This window comes from Paramormyrops kingsleyae, chromosome 1 (genome assembly GCF_048594095.1).
Source record: "Paramormyrops kingsleyae isolate MSU_618 chromosome 1, PKINGS_0.4, whole genome shotgun sequence".
NCBI lineage: Eukaryota > Metazoa > Chordata > Actinopteri > Osteoglossiformes > Mormyridae > Paramormyrops > Paramormyrops kingsleyae.
In genome coordinates, this window is record NC_132797.1 from 33845486 (window position 1) to 33866554 (window position 21069).

The 21069-nt window shown below is 40.4% G+C and overlaps 1 protein-coding gene and 1 long non-coding RNA gene across 2 annotated transcripts; one reads left to right on the forward strand and one right to left on the reverse strand.

Moving 5' to 3' along the window:
- Positions 1–3529: 3529 nt before the first annotated feature.
- On the reverse strand, positions 3530–9506 carry gcm2 (glial cells missing transcription factor 2). The gene is made up of 6 exons (XM_023805757.2): positions 9364–9506; positions 8929–9031; positions 8292–8544; positions 5242–5354; positions 4925–5050; positions 3530–4828 (listed from the first exon to the last, which is right to left on the reverse strand). Exons 1-6 carry the CDS (start codon positions 9489–9491, stop codon positions 3932–3934), a joined length of 1620 nt encoding a protein of 539 aa, XP_023661525.1. The 5' UTR covers positions 9492–9506; the 3' UTR covers positions 3530–3931.
- A 5027-nt stretch (positions 9507–14533) lies between these two features.
- On the forward strand, positions 14534–20893 carry LOC111848837 (uncharacterized). Its single transcript, XR_011982958.1, has 6 exons — positions 14534–14991; positions 17836–18046; positions 18219–19210; positions 19619–19688; positions 20138–20315; positions 20610–20893. It is a non-coding gene; the product is annotated as an uncharacterized lncRNA (long non-coding RNA).
- Positions 20894–21069: the final 176 nt, after the last annotated feature.

Below are 21069 nucleotides of genomic sequence, written 5' to 3' on the forward strand. Positions count from 1 at the left end.
GCCCACAGGATATGCATGCATGTAAAAGGAGGCCAGACGCATTCATTTATGCTTTGATCTTCTACTGCTTGTGTTTTTTCACTTTCTATTTTGCTTAATTAGTCTAATAGAATTTTTATATATTTGCAAACTGCTTGCATCCCAAGTTAAACCTGTATGTTAATTTCCTTGTGCAGGTGTTACGGTTCCTGTCACTGAATGATATGTAAGGCAAATTACTGAAAAGCAGCATCTATGGTTATGAATACTGTGTCTTGACAGGGACTTCCGCACTGAGGGTAGGATTTCACTCACATGGGTTCCGTTTCTCTTGATTTACCTTAATGCCACATGACTGGAGTGTTTGAGAGCTTTGAAGCAGAAAAAAGTATCACCTGCGTTTAATGATGCGTCCTTAGAGCAGCATACCTGAGATTCTGCTTTCGGTTCACAGGTCAGAGCAAACCAGTGGAGTTCATCCTCAGAAACACAGAACTGGCTTCATCTGTCCCCAGCTTGACTCTGCTTTTTTCCTTCGACATGCCACTTCAAGCTCTTCCACCACGTCTGTTAAAATCTCAGAATAAACAAAATGTCTTCTGTAATGTTTTAAGTACTGTTGTCTGGTTTATAAACTGCAGCCCCATTTTCCTGCAGGTGATTGCTTGCAACATGTGTAAGGAGCATGTATTTACAATGAAAATGTGATTGCATGTAACATACGTGTGGAGCATTTATTTACCAGCTCACCTAAATTGTAATTACGTGTGACAAACGTGTGGAGCGTGCTGAATCCCTGCATACAGATCATGTTCAGCTGAGAACTGGTTGAATCCAGACTGTCCAGCATCTTTCCATTATAGAAATGTCATTTCTCTGTAATCGCTCGAGAGTGCTCAGTAGCACAGCATTTCAAAATGCCTTTCCCTGCCTCTTCATGTCGTCCTTATTCCTCCCGGCCCACTGCCTTTGGCTGAGAAGCCGGGGATGCAAGGACCTGCCCTCAGCCTTCACCCTCGAGCTTCCCATTCAGACCCGGTAATGAGCAGCTCTCCTTCCCAGACACCTGGGGCCCCGGCACATCCCTCGCCTCCCCAGCGGAGAGGGACACACGCTCCCTCATGCTCTGCGCCATCCTCTGCTGCTTAATGGCAGCTTTTGGAGGGTCTCTTGGGGAATGGTGGTCCTGAAAGTCGGCACTGGGTCCATTAGTGCGACTCCTCCATTTCAATCACATGAAAATACACCACAGTGCATCATAATCATCATAAGCGAGACTGCAGGCAGAGTGACAGCCAGCCTATGACATCTATTTCTGCTTAAATACTGTATATATGTGTGTGTACAAGGCAGGGCCATGGACAGCTGACTGAGCAGAGGCTGATTCAGGGCATTTTCAGTGGAAATAAATGACTAGATCATAGTGACAGGAGGCACATGAGAGTCATTGGAGAGAAAGAGGGACAAGATACATATCACAGTCAGTGGAGAGAGAGAGAGTGGCACAAAGAGTCAAATGAGAGTCAGTTGAGAGAGAGGGACACAGAGAAACACATGAGAGTCAGTGGGGAGAGAGGGACACAGAAACACATGAGAGTCAGTGGGGAGAGAGGGACACAGAGAAACACATGAGAGTCAGTGGGGAGAGAGGGACACAGAGAGAGAGATGAGAGTCAGTGGGGAGAGAGGGACACAGAGAGAGAGATGAGAGTCGGTGGGGAGAGAGGGACACACAGAGAGAGATGAGAGTCAGTGGGGAGAGAGGGACACAGAGAAACACATGAGAGTCGGTGGGGAGAGAGGGACACAGAGAAACACATGAGAGTCAGTTGAGAGAGAGGGACACAGAGAAACACATGAGAGTCAGTTGAGAGAGAGCGACACAGAGAAACACATTAGAGTCTGTGGGGAGAGAGGGACACAGAGAAACACATGAGAGTCAGTTGAGAGAGAGGGACACAGAGAAACACATGAGAGTCAGTTGAGAGAGAGGGACACAGAGAAACACATGAGAGTCAGTTGAGAGAGAGGGACACAGAGAAACACATTAGAGTCGGTGGGGAGAGAGGGACACAGAGAGAGAGATGAGAGTCAGTGGGGAGAGAGGGACACAGAGAGAGAGATGAGAGTCGGTGGGGAGAGAGGGACACACAGAGAGAGATGAGAGTCAGTGGGGAGAGAGGGACACAGAGAAACACATGAGAGTCCGTGGGGAGAGAGGGACACAGAGAAACACACGAGAGTCAGTGGGGAGAGAGGGACACAGAGAGAGAGATGAGATTTAGAGGGGAGGGAGATGGGACAGACGGGTACCTCTAACTGCCCCGATAAATGATCAACAGGTCATGGAAAGTTTCTGACTTGAGTAGAAGACACCTAGCTGAAGTCTCACTGTTCCTTTATATTCTCACCATTAACTTGTTTACCTGTAACTCTACAGAAAATGTGAAATTTAAACCAAAACTTGTGCATCGGATAGTTATGGAAGGGGAATGTGAAATGACTTTGAAGTCATATGAGGGTGGAGAGATTGTTGTGCTTCTGCTTTAAAGTTTGTTGTGATTGTGGGTAAAAATTATGAAGAAAGGCATCAAGTTATGAGGGCAGAGGAGAAATATGAGGGCCCTGCAGTTTGCAACCCTTTGCTTATGCAATCTGCAGGCAAAAGCTCTAAGAGCATTAAAGAATACAATCCCCATTCCTGCTTCTCTGTTATCCAGACTGATGGAACATTAGCAGAAATAGGGTAAAAAAGAGCATAGTGCTACATTTTGGGAAAATAATTTGTAGGTGTATGAAAATGGGTGAATGTTGTGCATTTAGATCTGTATTTATAATGGAGATTCAAATTGATGCACAAACCCCAGACACCATCACATGACTGCTGGGTACATTTAAAGAGCTGACATGTCCACTGATTTGTTTGCTTGGACAGCAAGTCTTCTTCAGTCATTTTTCTCACCATCTAGGTGACTTTTAACTCAACCCTGTGTGTGAGTCCAAGCCATGGCACAATGAAATCAGTGATCAGTAATTTCCCAACCGAGTTCTACATGCTTTTGGAAAAGTTGATGACACATTTCTTTGAAACATGGACGTCAGAGATACCATCAAAGACTCATTCTACTGGTATGTTTCTGGAGAAAAGCACTCACTTTACCTGTCGGGGCAACTAACAATGTTTACGCAGTGATGAGATTAAAAAGTCAATGTTTAAAAATAAGGTTTAACTAGTCAAATTAAAGAGGAATGTATCAGACATGAATCTGATTAGTGTCATGTAAACTAAAGTAGGACCACAGCCGCACGTTTGAATCCCACCTCTGCGTCAATACAACTTCAGCTTGCTGGTTTTTTGTTGGGCTCTCCTCAGTTCTGAGTGGTTCCCTGCCACAGTCCAAAGACTTAGTTGATGTCATTAATCAGTGAGATGCCTGTCACCTCTTACCCAGTCCACAGCACACTTTGTCGGGTTAGATTAGTCAATTTGCTTCTTATAGAGATTCTTTCTGAGAATATGATACTGTTAGAAAATTCAAAAGGCTTTAAGTTATGCTGTTTTATAATATTATTTATTAAAATAAATGACATTTATTCTGTCCAATGATATCAATGTCAGACACACACTTGTACTGAAAATCAGCTGGTTTCATCATCACTGAATGCCATTTCTTTATAAAAACAAAACACATTTTTGCTGCAGTGCTGTAATTCAGAACATTATTCACAAGCACAATAAAAAGATGAGATTGTAATGACCAAGTTTTAATTTAAAATGATAAAATCCATTTACATATTCATTTTAAATGAAAATATGATGCGTGTGGTAAAATTACAGCGCAGAGACGTTTATGGTTGAAATGTATAAATAACACAGTATTTCTCCAAAAGGCAGATGATTGTGAAATGGAAATGGGTGGCTGCAAACACAGCCCATGACCAAATGAGAAAGTCAGAAGTCACCCCCCTCGTATCTGAAGGGATGCGACACGCGCTCCGGATAGCCGCTGGAGGTGTAACTCCCGTAGCGGTAACTCTCCAGACTTTCCCCTTTCTCGGGTTTGGGGGGGATTGACTCCTGCTGATACGTCAAAGCTGATTTGATGACCCCAGAATCTTCCGGAAGCTTCAGATCAGGGTAGGAGCTGGACGAATTGCCCTCCAGCAAAGAGTTGCAGCTGGGCAAGCCCTTGACATCATAGAGGCTGTCGCCGTACTTCACCACGGCCGGTTTGCACGGCTGGTAGGACACCTTGGTGGTGGTGGTGATTATGGTCTGGAGGCCGGTGGGGCTGGCAGCTGTGGGTCCCGCGTACCTGCACGGGTATTCGCTGTTGTAGTAGTGCTGGTTGGAGTTGGTGCCAATCTGCCCATAGTCGGGCCGGTCACTGTAGCCCCCCTTGCCAACGACCTGCTTCCAGCCACGGTGCTTTCCGGAAGCATCATAGCCACGCTCGTGGATCCCCAGAGGGCTGGTGCTGAGCTGCGGCCCACCCAGACTCATGCAGGTCTTACTGGGGTCCACCTCGGGTGGCGGGCTGCCACGGTCCTTGTAAAGCGCTGTGTAGGGGCCCGGGCCCAGGTACCCGGGCACAGTGAAGTCGTAGCCACATGGCGGTCGTGGGACATACAGTCGTGGGTTGGCAGCCTTCTGCAGTGAAGCCGCATCACCGGCGGCACCAGGAGAGTCAAAGGGAAACTTATAGGGTTCAGGGTTCTGGAAGGAGTAGTGCTGTGGCTGGATGGGGAAATTAGACTCGGTGATGATGCTGAAGCGGTCTGGGCCATCCATGCAGGACAGGTGGTGCAGGCCGGGGAAAGGTCCACCTGGGTCATGGTACCTCCCGCTCTGTTAAAGAAGTGAGACAGTGTTCAGGGTTAGGGTTAGGGTTAGGTTCAGGGGTAGGGTTAGCGAGTTAGAGTTAGGTTCAGGGTAGGCTCTTACTTCTGGCTCTATTAGTCGTCGCTTCTGAGGGAAATGCGGTGAGGAGATGCGTTTCTTCACTGCACTCCTCCTGGCCTCTGTCTCTGACTTTGTCTCAGGTCTCAGGTGGTCATGAACTCCTTTAGCCTGCATCGGCATGAAAATACCACCTTTTTAATTCATGTTATACATGCTTCTCATGCATGTTTCATTTAGAACAGAGAGTATTATTTCCTTTAACATACATAGATATTTAAACACAAAGATAATGAAACAGGCACACATGATAGATAGATAGACAGACAGACAGACAGACAGACAGAGACAGACTGACAGACCTGAAAAAATATGGACTTTCCATCAACTCTCCAAAAATTGGTCACTGGATATCCACTGTGACCACGACAAGGTATCAGCTCCAGAGAAGAGTTGCAGTTGGGACAAAGCTTCTCTGGAAAATGCAGAGGGCAATAGATCAACTTTACAAAAGAGTATATAATGATAAAAGGCATCATCACTGATCAAGCCCAGGTGATTTGAAATGATATCACTTGTATTGTAATCCAGAGTAGCTCATTTTAGAAGTAAAGTTATGCTTCATCTTTGCTGTGGTTGGAATGTCCATAATATTTACAATCCAAATTTTACATGTGTTTTAACACTGAATATATTTTTAATGAGTGTTTTAGTTTTACAGAACACTTTTTTTTCGGCTTTCTTATATTTACATAAGAGCAATTTCCTTTGGTTAATAATAAATCAGGAGTTTCAGCCATAATTTAAATGTACTGGCGTTTGCAGCTTGGTGCCAGATAGAAAACGTTTGCAGGAATGAACTCATTGCCTTAGATGCAGCAAGAAATTTGCCATATCCTCCTGAGACCCAAGGAGAAAAGTGTCCCTCAATTGTAGGTTATTTGTCTTTGGAGGAAATAAGACATCTTACAATTTAGATTTTTTCAAATTTATTCTTATTTTAATTTCACAGCATGTCCTCTTTAGTGCACAAAAAGAATAAATACGTTTCCCAACATCAGTGAAAAAATAAATGCAAAAATACAATGTCCACTACAATGGACATAAACGAATAGGTCGGGTCTCAGGAGGTTACAGGCCTAACTACCCTCACATACAGTATTGCATTAATTCTCATTTCCTTAAATATGATATGCTAAGAATTAGTTTGTCTGCAGTGTTGTTATTTTCTGATATGTGTTTATTGATATTTATTAGCTACTGCACTCATCTTCTTTCATTTCTTGAATTTATTTTGCTGAGTGGTCTCCGAGAAGCACGCACGTAAGCATTACACTGCATCATGATCACGCAACAATAAATAGGCTACTAGACGGAGTTTAAGCTTGTGAGGAAAATGGGTATTCAAAGTAAAATCTAATCGGCTGAATACGAAAATTGTAGAGGTTAAAACTGAAGTAGACTATAATAAATATCACTGTGTATTTTGCATAACGCGTATATAGTGCTTAGCAGCACCGCTTTATCCGAACACCTTAATCAAATAGGGAATGCCGATTAATTAGAGCAACCCGTCTTTGGCACAGCCTGCTGTGTATCACCAATATTACACGTGCAATGTTTAAAATATAAAAAACAGTATTATACTGCATTCACTGCTCCTAAAGTGTGAAATACTGGATATCATTCGTTTGTCAAAAAGTTTTTCTTACAATGTACTGTTTGGCACTTATCTGAACAAAGTTAATTTTACACGTACGCCCACGATACATATTGATGTGCTTCCAATTTTTGAGCGGTAGAGAACGTCAGGAAAACGAAATTCATTTTATCGTGTAGACCAGGGGTGGCAAATCTTATCCGCAAAGGGCCGCTGTGTATGCGGGTTTTCGCTGCAACTCCCTAATCAGATTACTAATTAGAGGACTGATTGGCTGAAGAGTCCTCACACCTGGGCAGCTGAACTAAAGGTTATCCCAAAATCCTGCATATACACTGGCCCTTTGAGGATAAAATTGCCCACCCCTGGCGTAGACTATTAGCATTTTGAAACTGAGAAACATTGAAAATTGCGAGCCACTCAGGAGCAGGCTGTAATTAATTAGTTAATTATAACGAACCAATACATCTTTAAAAGGCCTTTCGCGCTCTTTATTAAGGAAAGAACTGTAGTTGAATTTATTGTTCCAGGGTGATAAGCTGCTTTGAAATAACTTAATTATGGAGGGATACGTGTTTATATTTATCGTACAAAATGTTTTATTCTTGCAAATTTGAGTGAATATTGGCCTCTTTCTTTCTTTTTATAAGTAGCTGTATGATGTTTTGACATGACGAATTACTGAATGACCGTGGATGCAAATAGTTAGTTCAGCTGGCCTAAGTTTTATTAGTTAACCGAATCCGAAATGTGTAATTCAGGGTCAAAGCAGCGTAGCTACTTTTTATTATTATTGTCGTTTTACTTAGCTTTTCAGTTTATCTCCGCTCTTCTATTGCTTGGATTTGTCCTGTAGTGGCGCGGTTCAGCTAATCGAAACGACTCGGGGCGAAGTAAATTTCTTTTTTTGTGTTTTGTTGGTTGTCCATTATTGTGAGAGTCAGATGTCATTGCGCTGGCGCTAATTGGCCTGTGTGTGCGACACTGAGTGATAAATGATGTGTATGTATGTAACACGATGCAGTCGCTCGTGGACGGTAGACGCGGGGTGGAGTGTCACGCCGATGTCACTTGTGTAAAAGCATAGGGAGTCAGTTATGGACTGGAAATAAAAATCGGCCCCGGACATTTGTCAGTACAGGCCTACCACACAAACATAAGCCTATTTTCAATAAAATTACATGAATGTTTGGGGTTGGAGGGGTCATGAACAATTTTACGAGTCCAGCTCTGCGCTGTATCACATGTTAGTGACTGACTTGTCCTTGTACTGGAAACTGTGTTTTGTGTGACCGACGATTGCGCAATTCTCTCCGAGTATGTTGCGGTGGAAATTGTTTGATTTAGCCAGTTCCCATTAAATCAGCTAAGATTCACTGGAAGTGTCCCCCGCGCTTAATATCCTTATCTCAATATCGGGAAGGCTTGCGCCCTCATGAGAAAATCGCGAGCTTTGAGGCGTAATCAGTTCATCTTCAAACTAATTTTATATGCCTATATTTTATGTCGACTGTTCACCATTTACCATGTTAAGCGTATGTCTAGATTATAATTGCTGTATAAATTACTGATTCGGTATTCTATTGCATATTGCTGCATTATTTTATTGGCTAAAGTTATCGTAAAGCCTATAATTATCAATTATAAACCAATCCATTGGATATACAAGCCTGTAATAAGATGTCTAAGTATCCTAGTAAAGCAAATAAAATCGATCTGGGGCACAAAGGCATAGCGAGTGATAGATCTTACTTTGCTGTTTCTGCCGAGCCTTGTCGCAGATAGCGGGCCGGAGCTGTAGCTTGGTGCCGTCCGGCAGCGTGCAGCTCCGGCTGCAGGCCACCACCCCAAGGCAGGACTTCTTGAGGATCTGGCAGTTGTGGTTGTTGGTGTTGCGCATGGCCCAACCGCTCAGGTGCCGCTGCGCGTTCTTGTCTTCGCCGCTGTAGATATAGCGGACGTAGCCTTCCGTCCATTCCTGGAAAGTGTCATACTGCTTGATGTCCTGGAGGGAAAATGGGTGCAAATACATTAATGATTACAAACAGCGGCCATACTTGTGATTTAATGTAATTAGGGAGAAAAGGTAAGCATTGAGTAAAGCAGAATTGTATGAAAAAGGATCCAACCGTTTTCCCCAGTTAATTATCTAGGATACTGTAACCTTTACTACACAGTTTTTGACAACGAGCGAATAATGCCCATGTGATCGCATACTTTATGCCAGTTACATTTCTCAGTAACGCTGTAGGCGAAGCAAATATGTTTAGCGCGTAAACATTTTAATAAGACATATGAATAATTTACATGAGTTGGATGAACTAAGTCTTCCACGACAATTAACCGTGGCAAACAGACAGCTCGCAAAAAGTGTCGGTAGGCAGCATACCTGAGGCAGCCGAGGGTCGTTGATATCCCAGGTTAATTTCATCCCCAATGAACAGACACAATCTGAGTCTTCAAACTGTTCTGACGATTTTGACATGACGGAACTGGTGAGGAAAAAAACAGTAAACTATCAACCGAAAAACTTCATAAATGCATGTCCGTGTTCAATGGTCTTATTATTCGTCAGAGAACGGAGGACTGAAAGTATTTATATTTAATCTAAGCACGAAATCCGTCAAATTTCATACTACTAAAAACACGAATGGCCATTCTGCCAGTGCGCTTTGCTTTGAGTTTGCAGGTGTTTGCGGGTCTCAGCCGCGCCCCCAAACAACCGGCAGCGTAATAAGCGCCGCCGAGCGCCGGCAGGTTACTTTCAAGGAAGAGGGTGGACCTCTCCGCGTCAGTCCTCAGGTTAATCTCCTGAACATCTCACCTGATGGTACTGCCCTTCTCTTGCCTACTGTCCACAGAAATGCTGCTCTCTGTTGTGTACAGAAAAAACGCCAGTTTAGCCTGATTACATTCTTGCTCATCAATCTTAAATTTTAGTTTTGTTCCCATTTAAATCAAATGCATCGTTATGTCTTGCGTAACAGCCACGGACATGCCAATATCGAATTAGTAGCTTTCTTTTTTCCCCTTTCTCCTAGTGTGATTTATTTTTGATGATGCTTGCATCTCATGATTAGGAAAAGGACAAAAACCGCACTCCGCCAGAAATTCCAGTTATTGTTCTGGCCACTCAGCTAAAATGAACGTAATCATATAACCAGCATTGTTAAGAGTTACAAAACAAGAATACCTTCTTCTGTAAATGAAAGGCCAGTCTGGAACATGTATATAAAACTGACTGTAAGTAGCCTAAACTAACGCACCAAACCAGATTATGGAATCACACTTGGCACAGGCAAAGTCTCATGAACATAGTTTTATGTAAACCCCCAAATGTTTGACATCTGGATTGTAAATTGAAAGAAGTACACCATAGACAAAAATGCTTATTTATATAGTCAACATAGATTTGTGGGTGATTTTCCATATTAAATGTGTCCTCCATTTTTATTATGTCAATAATTCCTACTTTTCGTATAAATCATATGCCTCTTTTCAGAGCGGATAACAAGATGTATAACATTTGACATTCCCACGAATACTCTACTGTCAGAAAAAATGGTCCAGCCCTGGTACAGTTTTGTTCCCCAAGGTACAAGCATTAATATATCCCCAATGGTACAAAAATGTTCCTCAGAGTCTGTACCTTACAAGGTACATCCTACAGCTAAAGTACAACTGGCAGACCCTCAAAGGTACAAACTGGTACTTTTTCTGACAGTGTATGTTCATATAAATTGTGTGCAGAATTATTAGGCAAGTCCTATTCCTGGAAATAATTTTTAGCAAAAGTTGGGCATACTTATAAAAGTAAATTCAGAAGTTATCTTTAGGTCCAAGTAAATATATTTAGAAAGAAGATGTTACATTAGTTTGTCACAAACAAAAATAAAAGAAAAACATTTTTCAGTGTGCACAATTATTACGCAATAAGAAACTTTTAAAGTGACTTTCGTTCTCTTCACCATCATCAGAAAGAATAACGAAAAACAATCTTAGTTATTCAGTCTGTATAAGGAATGATGAACTGATGACCATTCTATGCAGTCCACCGTACCTGGTTTAATATCCTGTATAGCCACTCCTCTACTCAATTACCACTATGAGCCTCTTGTCAATTGAACCAATCAAGTTTTTGATTTGATCACATCCTATATTATCTGAGGCAGCTAGGACTGCGTCCTAGATGTGTGCTGTTTGCCGCCTTGGTAAATCTCTTGCTTTAGTATGCCCAGTAGTTCCCAATGGGGGTTATTGTCAGGCGATGAAGGGGGACAGTTCATAATTCAGTCACCTTTCATCTTTCTTGGCCAGTCTATGGAATACTTTGATGCATAGTAAGGGGCATTGTCTTGCATGAATATCATACAATTTTGAAAGATCCTGACTTTTTTGTACCAGTGTTTGAAGAAGGCGTCTTCTATAAGTTGACAGGAGAACATGTAGTTAATTTTTACACCATCTGCAAGTTGTAAAACTCTGACAAGTTCATCACTGATAATTGCAGACTGCATCCTTACTCCTCTACCACCTTGTTGGTGCTTGAAGGTGTCCATCCACTGGCCCATCCTTCTGCTCAGTCTGGAGACGTGTCCGTGCCCATTCTTGGGGTTTTAGCTTGTGTGCCTTACTGAGCTGAGGTTGTGTTTCAGCCTTTGTGACCTTATCAGTGTCATGCAGCACTCTGCACTTGATACTTCTGGAGATTCTGTTCAGATTGCAGTTTTGAGAAATGGTGGCGTTTGATTCTGATGAGTTTCTGGAAGTCTCCCCTTTAATTTGACAGATATCTTAGGCAGTTAATTTGTATCTTCTCTCTCCATGCTTCTTCCATCTTTGGCTGTTGGCCATGAAACACTCGATTGTATGGTGATCATGTTTTAAAAGTTTGGCGGTTTAGATTGTTTTGCATCCCTCTGACAGACATGTGCACTTTATTTTCTTTTTTTCCCACTCTCTGTAAGGTTCTTATTTTGGCTCATTTTAATAGTAATAATAAATTCCTTAATAATACTCCAAACATGAAGTACTCAGTTAAAATACTGGTCATGCTCTATTTTTAAACAGTCCATTATTAATTAGAAATTAATCTGGACTGAAATTATTAAATTGGAAGAGCAGATAGAAGCAAAATACACACTCGCCTTATAATTCTGCACGCGGGTTATGCGTGTGTGACTAACGTAAAATTATTAATAATTAGAAAAAATTATTGCTACATTATATTTTAAACACAATTATTTTTTTGGCTTTATTTGCAGAGCAATGAAGATAAGATTTTAAAAATTATCTTATCTTATATTGCACATATATTTCACACGTATATATACATACGCGTACGTAAGCGTATAAATGCGCAAAAATCATTTCACAATGCTTTCAAAATGGTTAATTTTCAAAGCATTTTCAAAATTAATGTAAGTATGGATTGAATTTAAGCTTGTAATTATTAATTTTTGTGTGTGTGTGTGTTCGCTATACTGTTTTCTGTAACCTAACCCCATATTTTCAACCGTGTCGGGTTAGTGATAAGATCGCTGATTTGTTACGTTCATCCTATAGGATGGTATAGGTATACCGTTTCCGAAATCATTCCATGAAAACTTATTATTTACATTGACTTCCATATTTAAAAAATAAATGTAGAAATTAATAGAACATTTACAAAAATGACGAAATGTCATTTCATAAACAGAATTAGTAGTGTGACCATTTTATCATATAGGCCTATACTAATCCAATATACATACATATTAAACACACACACACACACACGTGGTAGGTCAAAATGTATATGTATGTGCACGTGTATATATAGCCTACATACATGTAGTCAAAGTTTTTCAAATTAATACACATTCGATCTTATTTTGTCAGAGTTAACCTTTTTTAAATTTAGCACAGTAAAGACTGCCGTTTTTAAAATTATTTAGGTTTAATGTATTTTTTTAGAACTTCGTTTATTAAAAATGAACATACTTGGTTGATTCAAACGCAGTCCGAGTTTGCGGCTTCTGCTCTAAGCGCTTCTTCTCTTATTTACATAATACTTTCCGGTTAGGTTTATTAACTGTCACTCTGTTTTGAGTAAATATGAAACAATTAGACAGCTTTGCATAAATTCTATAGCGATAAGCAGTTATCCCTAAAATCCAGTCGATGGTACGGGTCATTGTGGAACCATATAAACAAGCTTTACGCGATATTTTACTGTTATTTACCAAAGAAAAACCAGTTCAACCAAAGTGATGTTTTTACAATAACCACTTCAAGTTTCGCAAAAGTGTCTCGAATATAAACAAAAAAATCAAACAATAATTCGTTTTTTTACTATAAAAATAAAATTCTTAATGATTTGCCGCTTAATGAATTTCTTATTTAGATGGAGCACATTTTCTCATTTCTTGTGACACAGTTTCTCTGTTGTACGAGCGTAAGATAGGCCTAAGTGTCAGAAACAGAGATAAATCATGATGTACCTCACGGGTCACAATGCAGCCTGCATGGGACAGACGCCAGCTTTTCTTTGAGTCACATGAAAGTGCAGTGTTGAGATTCACTCTACTGGAACCAGGACGTCTTTTAAGAATATTTTAAGGGCTGGCAAGCGCTGCTAAGACAGGAACAAAGTTAAGTTAACCGGTATACAGGTACCGCGCTACAGGCTGCCATGACAGCACATGCCGCATCAAAGCCGGTCTGGTTCACAGGTGACAGCTATCGGCCAAACAAATTACTTAGTGCAGAACCTGCCACGTTACCTGCATGGTCTATTAGTAAATTCCATGTAAAGCATAATACAAATGGCCCTTTCCATTACCCACAATTCCCACAAACAGCAATGTATTCAAAGTCTCACGGTAATCATTAAAACGGTCGAGATGTGGATTATAGTCGCGAAAATAACACGCTTTTACGCATAGTGTTCTTTAACGGGTTATTAAAATTACGTCATTAATACATAACTCCTGGAAAGTATAAATAGGTAAAAGCAAAGGAAGGCAGAACAAAGAAAATGACCTATGTGGTGACGCATAATAAAGATTTGAATAAAAAAGATATTCACTGTTTTTGTATTATTCTGTCTTAATGATGTTGCAATGTATCACAACATACCAACGTAAGGCGCTTTGGTGTGACTTTGTTGCACTGTTAAAAATACCTGTGAAATCCACAGTAATTTACTGTGTTTGTGCACAGTAAATTACTGTTTACCCATTAACAGTAGAATACTGTCTATTCTTTCAAAATTTACAGCAAACAAGGATGTATTGTAAAAAACACGTTAATCAAATCGCTACTGTAGAAAATCACAGGAAACAAATGTGTATTGTAGAAAATCTCAGTAAAAACCAAACCTACAGTAAAAATTCCAATGTTCCGTTGAAAATCACAGTACCCAAAAATGCACTGTAGAAAATCACTCTAACAACCATTGTACTGTAAAAGAAATCACAATATCCAACTCTGTACTGTAGAAAATCAAGCAACCACTTTGCAGCAACATTGTACATCTTACATTGCATAAAAAATACTGTAACCAACAATGTACTGTTGAACTAATGTAGAACTAATTATGTACTGTACTATATAAATGTACTGTAATAAACATGCTACTCTGAAGTCATTTAAAAAAAAAACTTTTTTACACCCTTTAAAATTTGCGATTGAGCAACAGAACTATTCTTTTTGTGTATGTGTTGAAATTATACATTTTAAAACTTTTTTAAACTTCACATGTTGAGTCATGGCTTAAATGCTTTCCAATGTATATGCATATATGTCAAATAATGTGCTAAATTTATTTGATCCTGTAGTCCCACTCATTCACTAAAGGAATGAACGTTTTCTTACGTTCCCCTGTACTTTATTTTTCAGTCTTGTGAGCAGCATGTGAGCAAACTCTTTCTAAATAATCTAAAACAAAACGCCTTTTGAATCTTTTGATCTGATATCGCGGTCTCACGCGATTAATGCGGTCTCATTTCTGTGCGTATGCGTAGTAGTCGCTGATCAATATAGGGAAAAAGTAAATGTCTGCAATATTTATGAAGAGAGACCCAATCTATTTTTCTCGAATTTCGGCCGCAGATAGTTAACGCTCTACTTAACCCGGAAGTTTAGGAGCGCCATCTTGCGTATAGGACTGCTTAGTTTGGGCGCCAGAGTTGTTCAGTAACTGCAACGCCATTATTAGAAATCGATGCATCTTTTGGGCGGAATTGAATGGAGATTGCATAAAACTAATTATGCCATAGGTAAAACAGATTCACAGCTTTGCACGGCGTTAATTTACGGGAGTTTACAGTCTGACATCTCGAGAAAGGTGTGGCGCGCTGGAGACGTTTTTACAGCCGCGCCATTTTGAAACCCTAACGACTGTTGGGGAACTGTTCGAGGAGTGGAACGGCGCAGTTGGAGTGGAGCAGCACAAAATTTAACATTGCCTGTAAGTATGTTTAGAATCGACATTCTTTTACTTCTTTAAATCCAACTTAGTTTAAATAAATCCAATTTAGCATTTACGAAAGAGTAGCCAAAGTTTTAGCCATCTGTCTACTGCTTACAAGATAAGAGGTAACAGATGTTGGAGAAATGTCTTACAGTTACACATGTAAAGTCTGTAAGTTCAATACAGCATCAATTTCTGCATTTGTATGGCATATTAAAATTCATAGAAATCTGGCAAACATTAGATTTCAGTGTGAACATGCAGAATGCCCTGCTGCATTTACTACAGTTGGTGCACTTCAAAAGCACATGTATAGATTTCACAGGCACACCGTTAAACCAGTGCCACAAACACACAAGGAAGGAAATGCTTTAGCATGCACAGCTGAGGGATGTAGCTTTGTGTCAGTACACATTTCAACCTTATGCAATCATCTTCAGTTGCATATTAAAGATGGGAAGAAAGTATCTTGCCCTTATGATAACTGTACCAAGTATTTTCGTGTATGTTCATCCTTCTCCTCTCATGTGAGCCGGAAACACAAGATAAGAGCTCCCTGCACCGCTGCTGCTGTCAGTGTCAGCACAGCAAGCTCAGTAAACAGTGAAATGACCCAAACGTTTCAAACAGGTTTGGATGGTGTGAGTGGTGATGTAAGTGATGAACTGGGGATAGAGATGGATGATGAAAATAATAATGCAAGTAATGAAGTAGATGAGAATGATTTTATCAACAGTCTGGCCTTGTTTTATCTTCAGATGCAGGCTAAAATGCTTTTGCCATCCAGTGTGATTCAGAAACTTATTGGAGAGTTCCAGGAGGTGCACACTTACTGTATAGCACATCCCATCTCTTGTTTAAATTGCATGAAGACTTAACAAAGTTAAATGTCCCTGAAAATGATATCAAGGATCTCATTGATAATCTCTCAAAAAATGATCTCCTGAAAAGGTGCAATGAAGGAATATTTAGAACTGATCAAACACGAAAAACTCACTTCAAAAGTAAATTCAATTATGTTGAGCCAATCCCGATTTATCTAGGTATTGATGCTAATGGAAAACAGAGATTTTGCCAGTATGTGTCCATTAAAGATACAGTGAAGGCCTTACTCAGTCATCCGTCAGTTCGAGAGCAATATCTCCAAGCAAAATCTGACACACCAACAACGCACAATGTGCTGGAAGACATGAAAGATGGTAAAATGATCAAAAACAATAGATTGTTACATGAATCACCATCCTCAGTATCCATAATACTATATCAAGACTCATTTGAGGTAGTTAACCCTCTAGGATCTGGCCGAAAAAAACACAAGATTTTAGCTGTGTATTTGACACTAGCAGAGATCACAAAACATAACAGGTCTTCAACTGATCCAATGCAGCTAGTTCTGTTGTGCAGGGAGCAGGATTTCAAATTTTTTGGCCAAGAAAAGGTATTTTCTGCTGCAGTTAGTGACTTAAAAGAAATGGAAGAAACTGGAATTTGTTGTCCTGATGGGAGCATTGTGAGGAGTACTGTGATTGCTATAAGTGGGGACAATCTGGGGTCACACTGCATTGGAGGTTTTTCTGAGAACTTTAGTAAAACCAGATATTTTTGCAGGTATTGCCTCATAGACAGGGAGACCTTCCAGCAAACACCAACGAAATCAGGCCCTGTTAGATCAGTGGAGTCTTACAAAAAATGCGTGGCACAGGTATCATTAAAGCAGCAAATGACCTATGGGGTAAAGTTTGACTCCATTTTCAATCAGCTGAAGTATTATCATGTTTGCCAGCCAGGCCTCCCACCCTGTTTGGGTCATGACCTGTTTGAGGGGATTGTTTCTGTTGATCTAGCTGCAGTCATTAAGCATTTGGTGACAGTTGAGAAACATTTCACTTATTGTCAGCTGAACAGGATAATATCAAACTTCCCATACAAAGGCAGTGATGCGAACAACAAGCCATGTGAGTTAAGACCAGATGGGGAAAAGCTCGGAGGGCATGCTGCTCAAAACTGGTGCCTCTTGCGTCTCCTTCCTGTAATGATTGGGGACAGGATCAAAATTCCTCTTGAAAATGATGTTTGGCAGTTGTGCCTCAAGCTAAGGGAGGTTGTTGAACTGATATGTGCACCAAAAATCCATAACAACCAAGTAGCATATCTTAAGCTTCTTATTGAGGAATACCTCCAACTAAGAAGCACTTTATTCCCAGAAAAAATGCTCCAGCCCAAACACCATTACCTTGTCCACTACCCAGAGCTCATCCTCCATTTTGGTCCCCTTATTCAACTCTGGACATTACGATTCGAAAGTAAGCACAGCTATTTTAAGCAGTGTGCAAGGAAACTGCATAACTTTAAAAATCTTTGTCGTACTTTAGCTGAAAGACACCAGTTGCTGCAAGCATTTTTACATGCCGGCAGTGTATTTCCTCCTGTGCTTCAAATAGGGGAAGCAACAAAGTTTGATGATCAACTATACCAGACTGGAATTCAGAATGCTATTAGTCTCAAAGGCCTTCATCCAGAGTACACTATTGAAACACCCTTTGTCATATTTAAAGGGACAATGTACAAAAGAGGCATGGCTGTTGTAGTTCACCAGAATGACATGGGGTACAAATTTGGAAAAATTGTGCTCATACTGGTCAATCAGTCGTGTGTGCATTTTGTTGTTCAGCAGTATCAGTCTGTACCTGTTGTGGATCTTGGTGTGCATTGTCTTCAAAGCACTAGTGACGTTCATTATGAGTGTGTGAATGTGGACAGTCTTGTAGATTACTACACATTGCCTGTGTATAATCAATTTGGTCTCCACTTGATTGCCATGCACCATTCTGTGTGTTACAGGTAAAAGACTAAATCATGGACTCAATTGAGAGTGCCATTCAGGCTGCCCTACCACAGCTGGATAGAGAGAAACTTGAAACAGTGGTTGGAGAATTGGTGTCCAAGTTAGGTGTGGAAGGACCAGATGATCTGCAGTTCATTAAAGAGGAAGATGTTAGACATTTGCTCACACCCATTCAGTGCAGAAAGCTTCTTCATACCTTCAAAAGGGGTAAGAATTTCAGTATGGCTGCATTTTTAACTATTTCATTTATATGTTGAAAAAGTTGATTAAATCTTAATGATAACGATTCCACTAACATTGCAATATGTAGGCAAAATATTTTCTCATTATTAAGGTATTAACTACTCTTTGTTTTGTGTTTTTATTGATTTGTTTGCAGATTCAAGAATTGGATCGGTCACCTCTTCACCTGAGGAAGAAACTGTTGCTTCCTCTAGCACTGTGTCTTATCCCAGTCAAAGAATCATTTCATGTGAGAACAGTGATTGGTTGAGTGGGTTCCAGGTTCCATGGGAGGAAATGAGGCCCACTCTCAGAAGAGCCATTGATGCTGGCAAAAGACCAGAGGCAGAAGATCGCAGACACATGGTAAAAGTCACTGTTGATTCCATGAGAGAACATTGCTTGAACCCGACGCGCAAAGACTGCACAGCAGTAGCAAAAGCTATAATCCAAAAGTATCCAGGAAGCTTTTTAGATAAAACTGAGGAGGGAGAAACAATTGGATGTGGATACTTTAGCTTACTCAATCAGCTCAAGACCAGAATTGAGTATATTACTAGAGGCAATACACTCTCCCGTCTGAGAAAGCCCAGATGCTCTCAGGCAAGTAATGATGACCAGACATCAGCTCCCAAATGTGCAAGAATTGACAGCTATGGGTGTATCAGGTGGCAGCCACAGGAGTACCCAGAGGGGGAAACATTAACATCACTGGAAGAAAAGAGGAAAGAGATGGTGGATATATTCAGTCAAGAGGGGCTAAGGGCAGCTGAGAGAGGGAGGGTAAAGGAGCTAATGACAATCACATATATAAAACAGCGAGAGGACATAAATGCAGACCCACCCTCCAGCATTCTGGACATAACTAAGCAGTGGCCTTTTCTTCAGTCATGGAAGTTCTTACTTTACCACTTCACTACTCTCACTGGTGTTGAACTGCAATCAAGACTGAATGAAGACTTGGACAAAAAAGGGAAGCGGCTCCTGGAGTTCTTCAGATGTCAGCTGATGAAGTGGAGTAAAGAAGTTAAAGCTGTTTTGCAGGAAGCCTTGAACACGGACAGAGAGGGCACTGATGGTCTTGCAGCGATGCTGGTCATGATGGCACATTTCAAAGTGGCAGAGGATGCCCTTTTTCTCCTTGCAGATGTAAGTATGTTGTCTTTATTTGTCATTATTTGTACTGTATAACTTCTGACGTAAAGGTTACTTCTTGTGGCCCTGGGAAGGTACACATAGGTGCCATCTTGGATTTATCTGACTGTGCAGAGGCTAATTAAAATAGTCAAAATTAATAATTGTAATCTTACGATTTAATTGGGTTGGAATCCTTTCTGTAATACATGCTCTATTGTGCAATCACATAGGTTTGTATATGCACATTTGTGACTGTGCTGTAACTAAACATTCATGTTTCACATGTATTGCTTGTTGTATGCACTTTGCTTGCAAATAATCCTATTGCCCTTAAATCTATAGTAAAAACCATAACTTACAGCCTAATTACTTGGAGTTTTTCTCTATTTCTTTTGTTAATCTAAATTGTAATACCTACAGGTGACTTCAACCCCTGCTGATGTTGAGGCCCAGTTCTCCCTTCCCACCGCTCCAAGGCTAATTTTGCTTGGTAAGATGAGCATTTAATAAATGTATTGAAGATCAATACAATTAAGTTGACATAGCAAATACAGTCAGGTCATTCTTGTGGCGACACTGCATTCCAAATAAAGTACTATTTTGAAGTCATGTTAGGGGGTCTCTTTTCAGTTCCACACTGGACATAAAGAGGGGTCTGAAGTGGGTCTGCAACAACAACAACAAATTTATTTTTGTATAGCGCGTTTTCACAACATTACATTGTCTCAAAGCGCTTTACTGTACAGCCTCCCCACCCAAAGCCCCCAGTGAGTAAGCCAGAGGAGACAGTGGCAAGGAAAAACTCCCTAGAAGGAAGAAACCTTGGGAGGGACCAGACTCAAAGGGGGAGCCAATTTTCCTGGGGCTGGCCGGGAAAGTCAAAAGTCTGCAGACATAACTATATCAATATTGAATGGCTGTTTTGTTTGATTATTGCAGGAAACACTGTGTGGTCTGCAAACAAGTGGATGCTGTCCATTGAGGGGCGTGTTGTAATCCCAAACTCACCTTCCATGCCTGATTTCACAACTGCCTTTGCTGTCTTGTTTGCCAGTTTCTATGTATTTAATATTGAATATCAGGCTGAAGCAGCCACAATGCTGGAGTTTGTTCAGAGGTATTGATCACAATCCATATTATATATATAGACATTTTTCTGATGTACGGCAATACAAGAATAGGCCTTTTTAAGATCTAGACTCCAACCAGCTAGATGCAGGTTATTTTTTCATATGTTATGTTTTTGGGTTAATTTAATCTTTAAACACTAGGATTGCCCTATAATTTCAAATAAGAATTTGATCTTTATTTACAACTTTTTATCTGCCCTGGGAGAACTCCCATTAATCTGATGTTCTCATCAAACCGACCAGGTGATTCTATTATTAACTTACATTTTCATTTCTGTTAGGTTGCTTGTCAGGATTAATCCTGACTCCAGCAAGTGCAGTGCCAAAGTCCAGACAAGCCAAAAAACTGGAAGAACTGTGAAGCGCAAGATATCATATATGAACCCACGTGTCATTTCCTTCATCAGGGCTTTCACCGAGTTTGACTGGCAAAATGACTAGATGGAGATGATCTTGTGTTGATTTATTGCCACCATTTAAAAAAGAAAAAAATCAGTCCTCGTGTTCTTGGATATGTTTACAGTATCTATTGTTCTATGGCTACTGTTCAACTATTGAAAATAAATTGTTAAATGTATTATTCGCTGTCATTCTGCAGTCATTATTCTAAAATTCTTAAATTTAACAGTCCATAAATTATCAGCATGGCATGAAGAAAGTTTTATTTATCAGAATTCTGGTACTGTAACTTAAAGATACATTATTGTTTTTACTTTACAGTTAAAACACTATTTCCAAAAG

Bases quoted from the DNA above. Each gene is read 5' to 3' on its own strand.
- gcm2 (XM_023805757.2), bottom strand. From the start codon at position 9,491: ATGGGAACAAAACTAAAATTTAAGATTGATGAGCAAGAATGTAATCAG. The intron at 5,355-8,291 runs GTAAGATCTATC...TGCATTTTCCAG, and splicing joins GGCTCGGCAGAAACAGCAAA to AGAAGCTTTGTCCCAACTGC. The intron at 5,051-5,241 runs GTCTGTCAGTCT...ATGCCGATGCAG, and splicing joins GAAAGTCCATATTTTTTCAG to GCTAAAGGAGTTCATGACCA.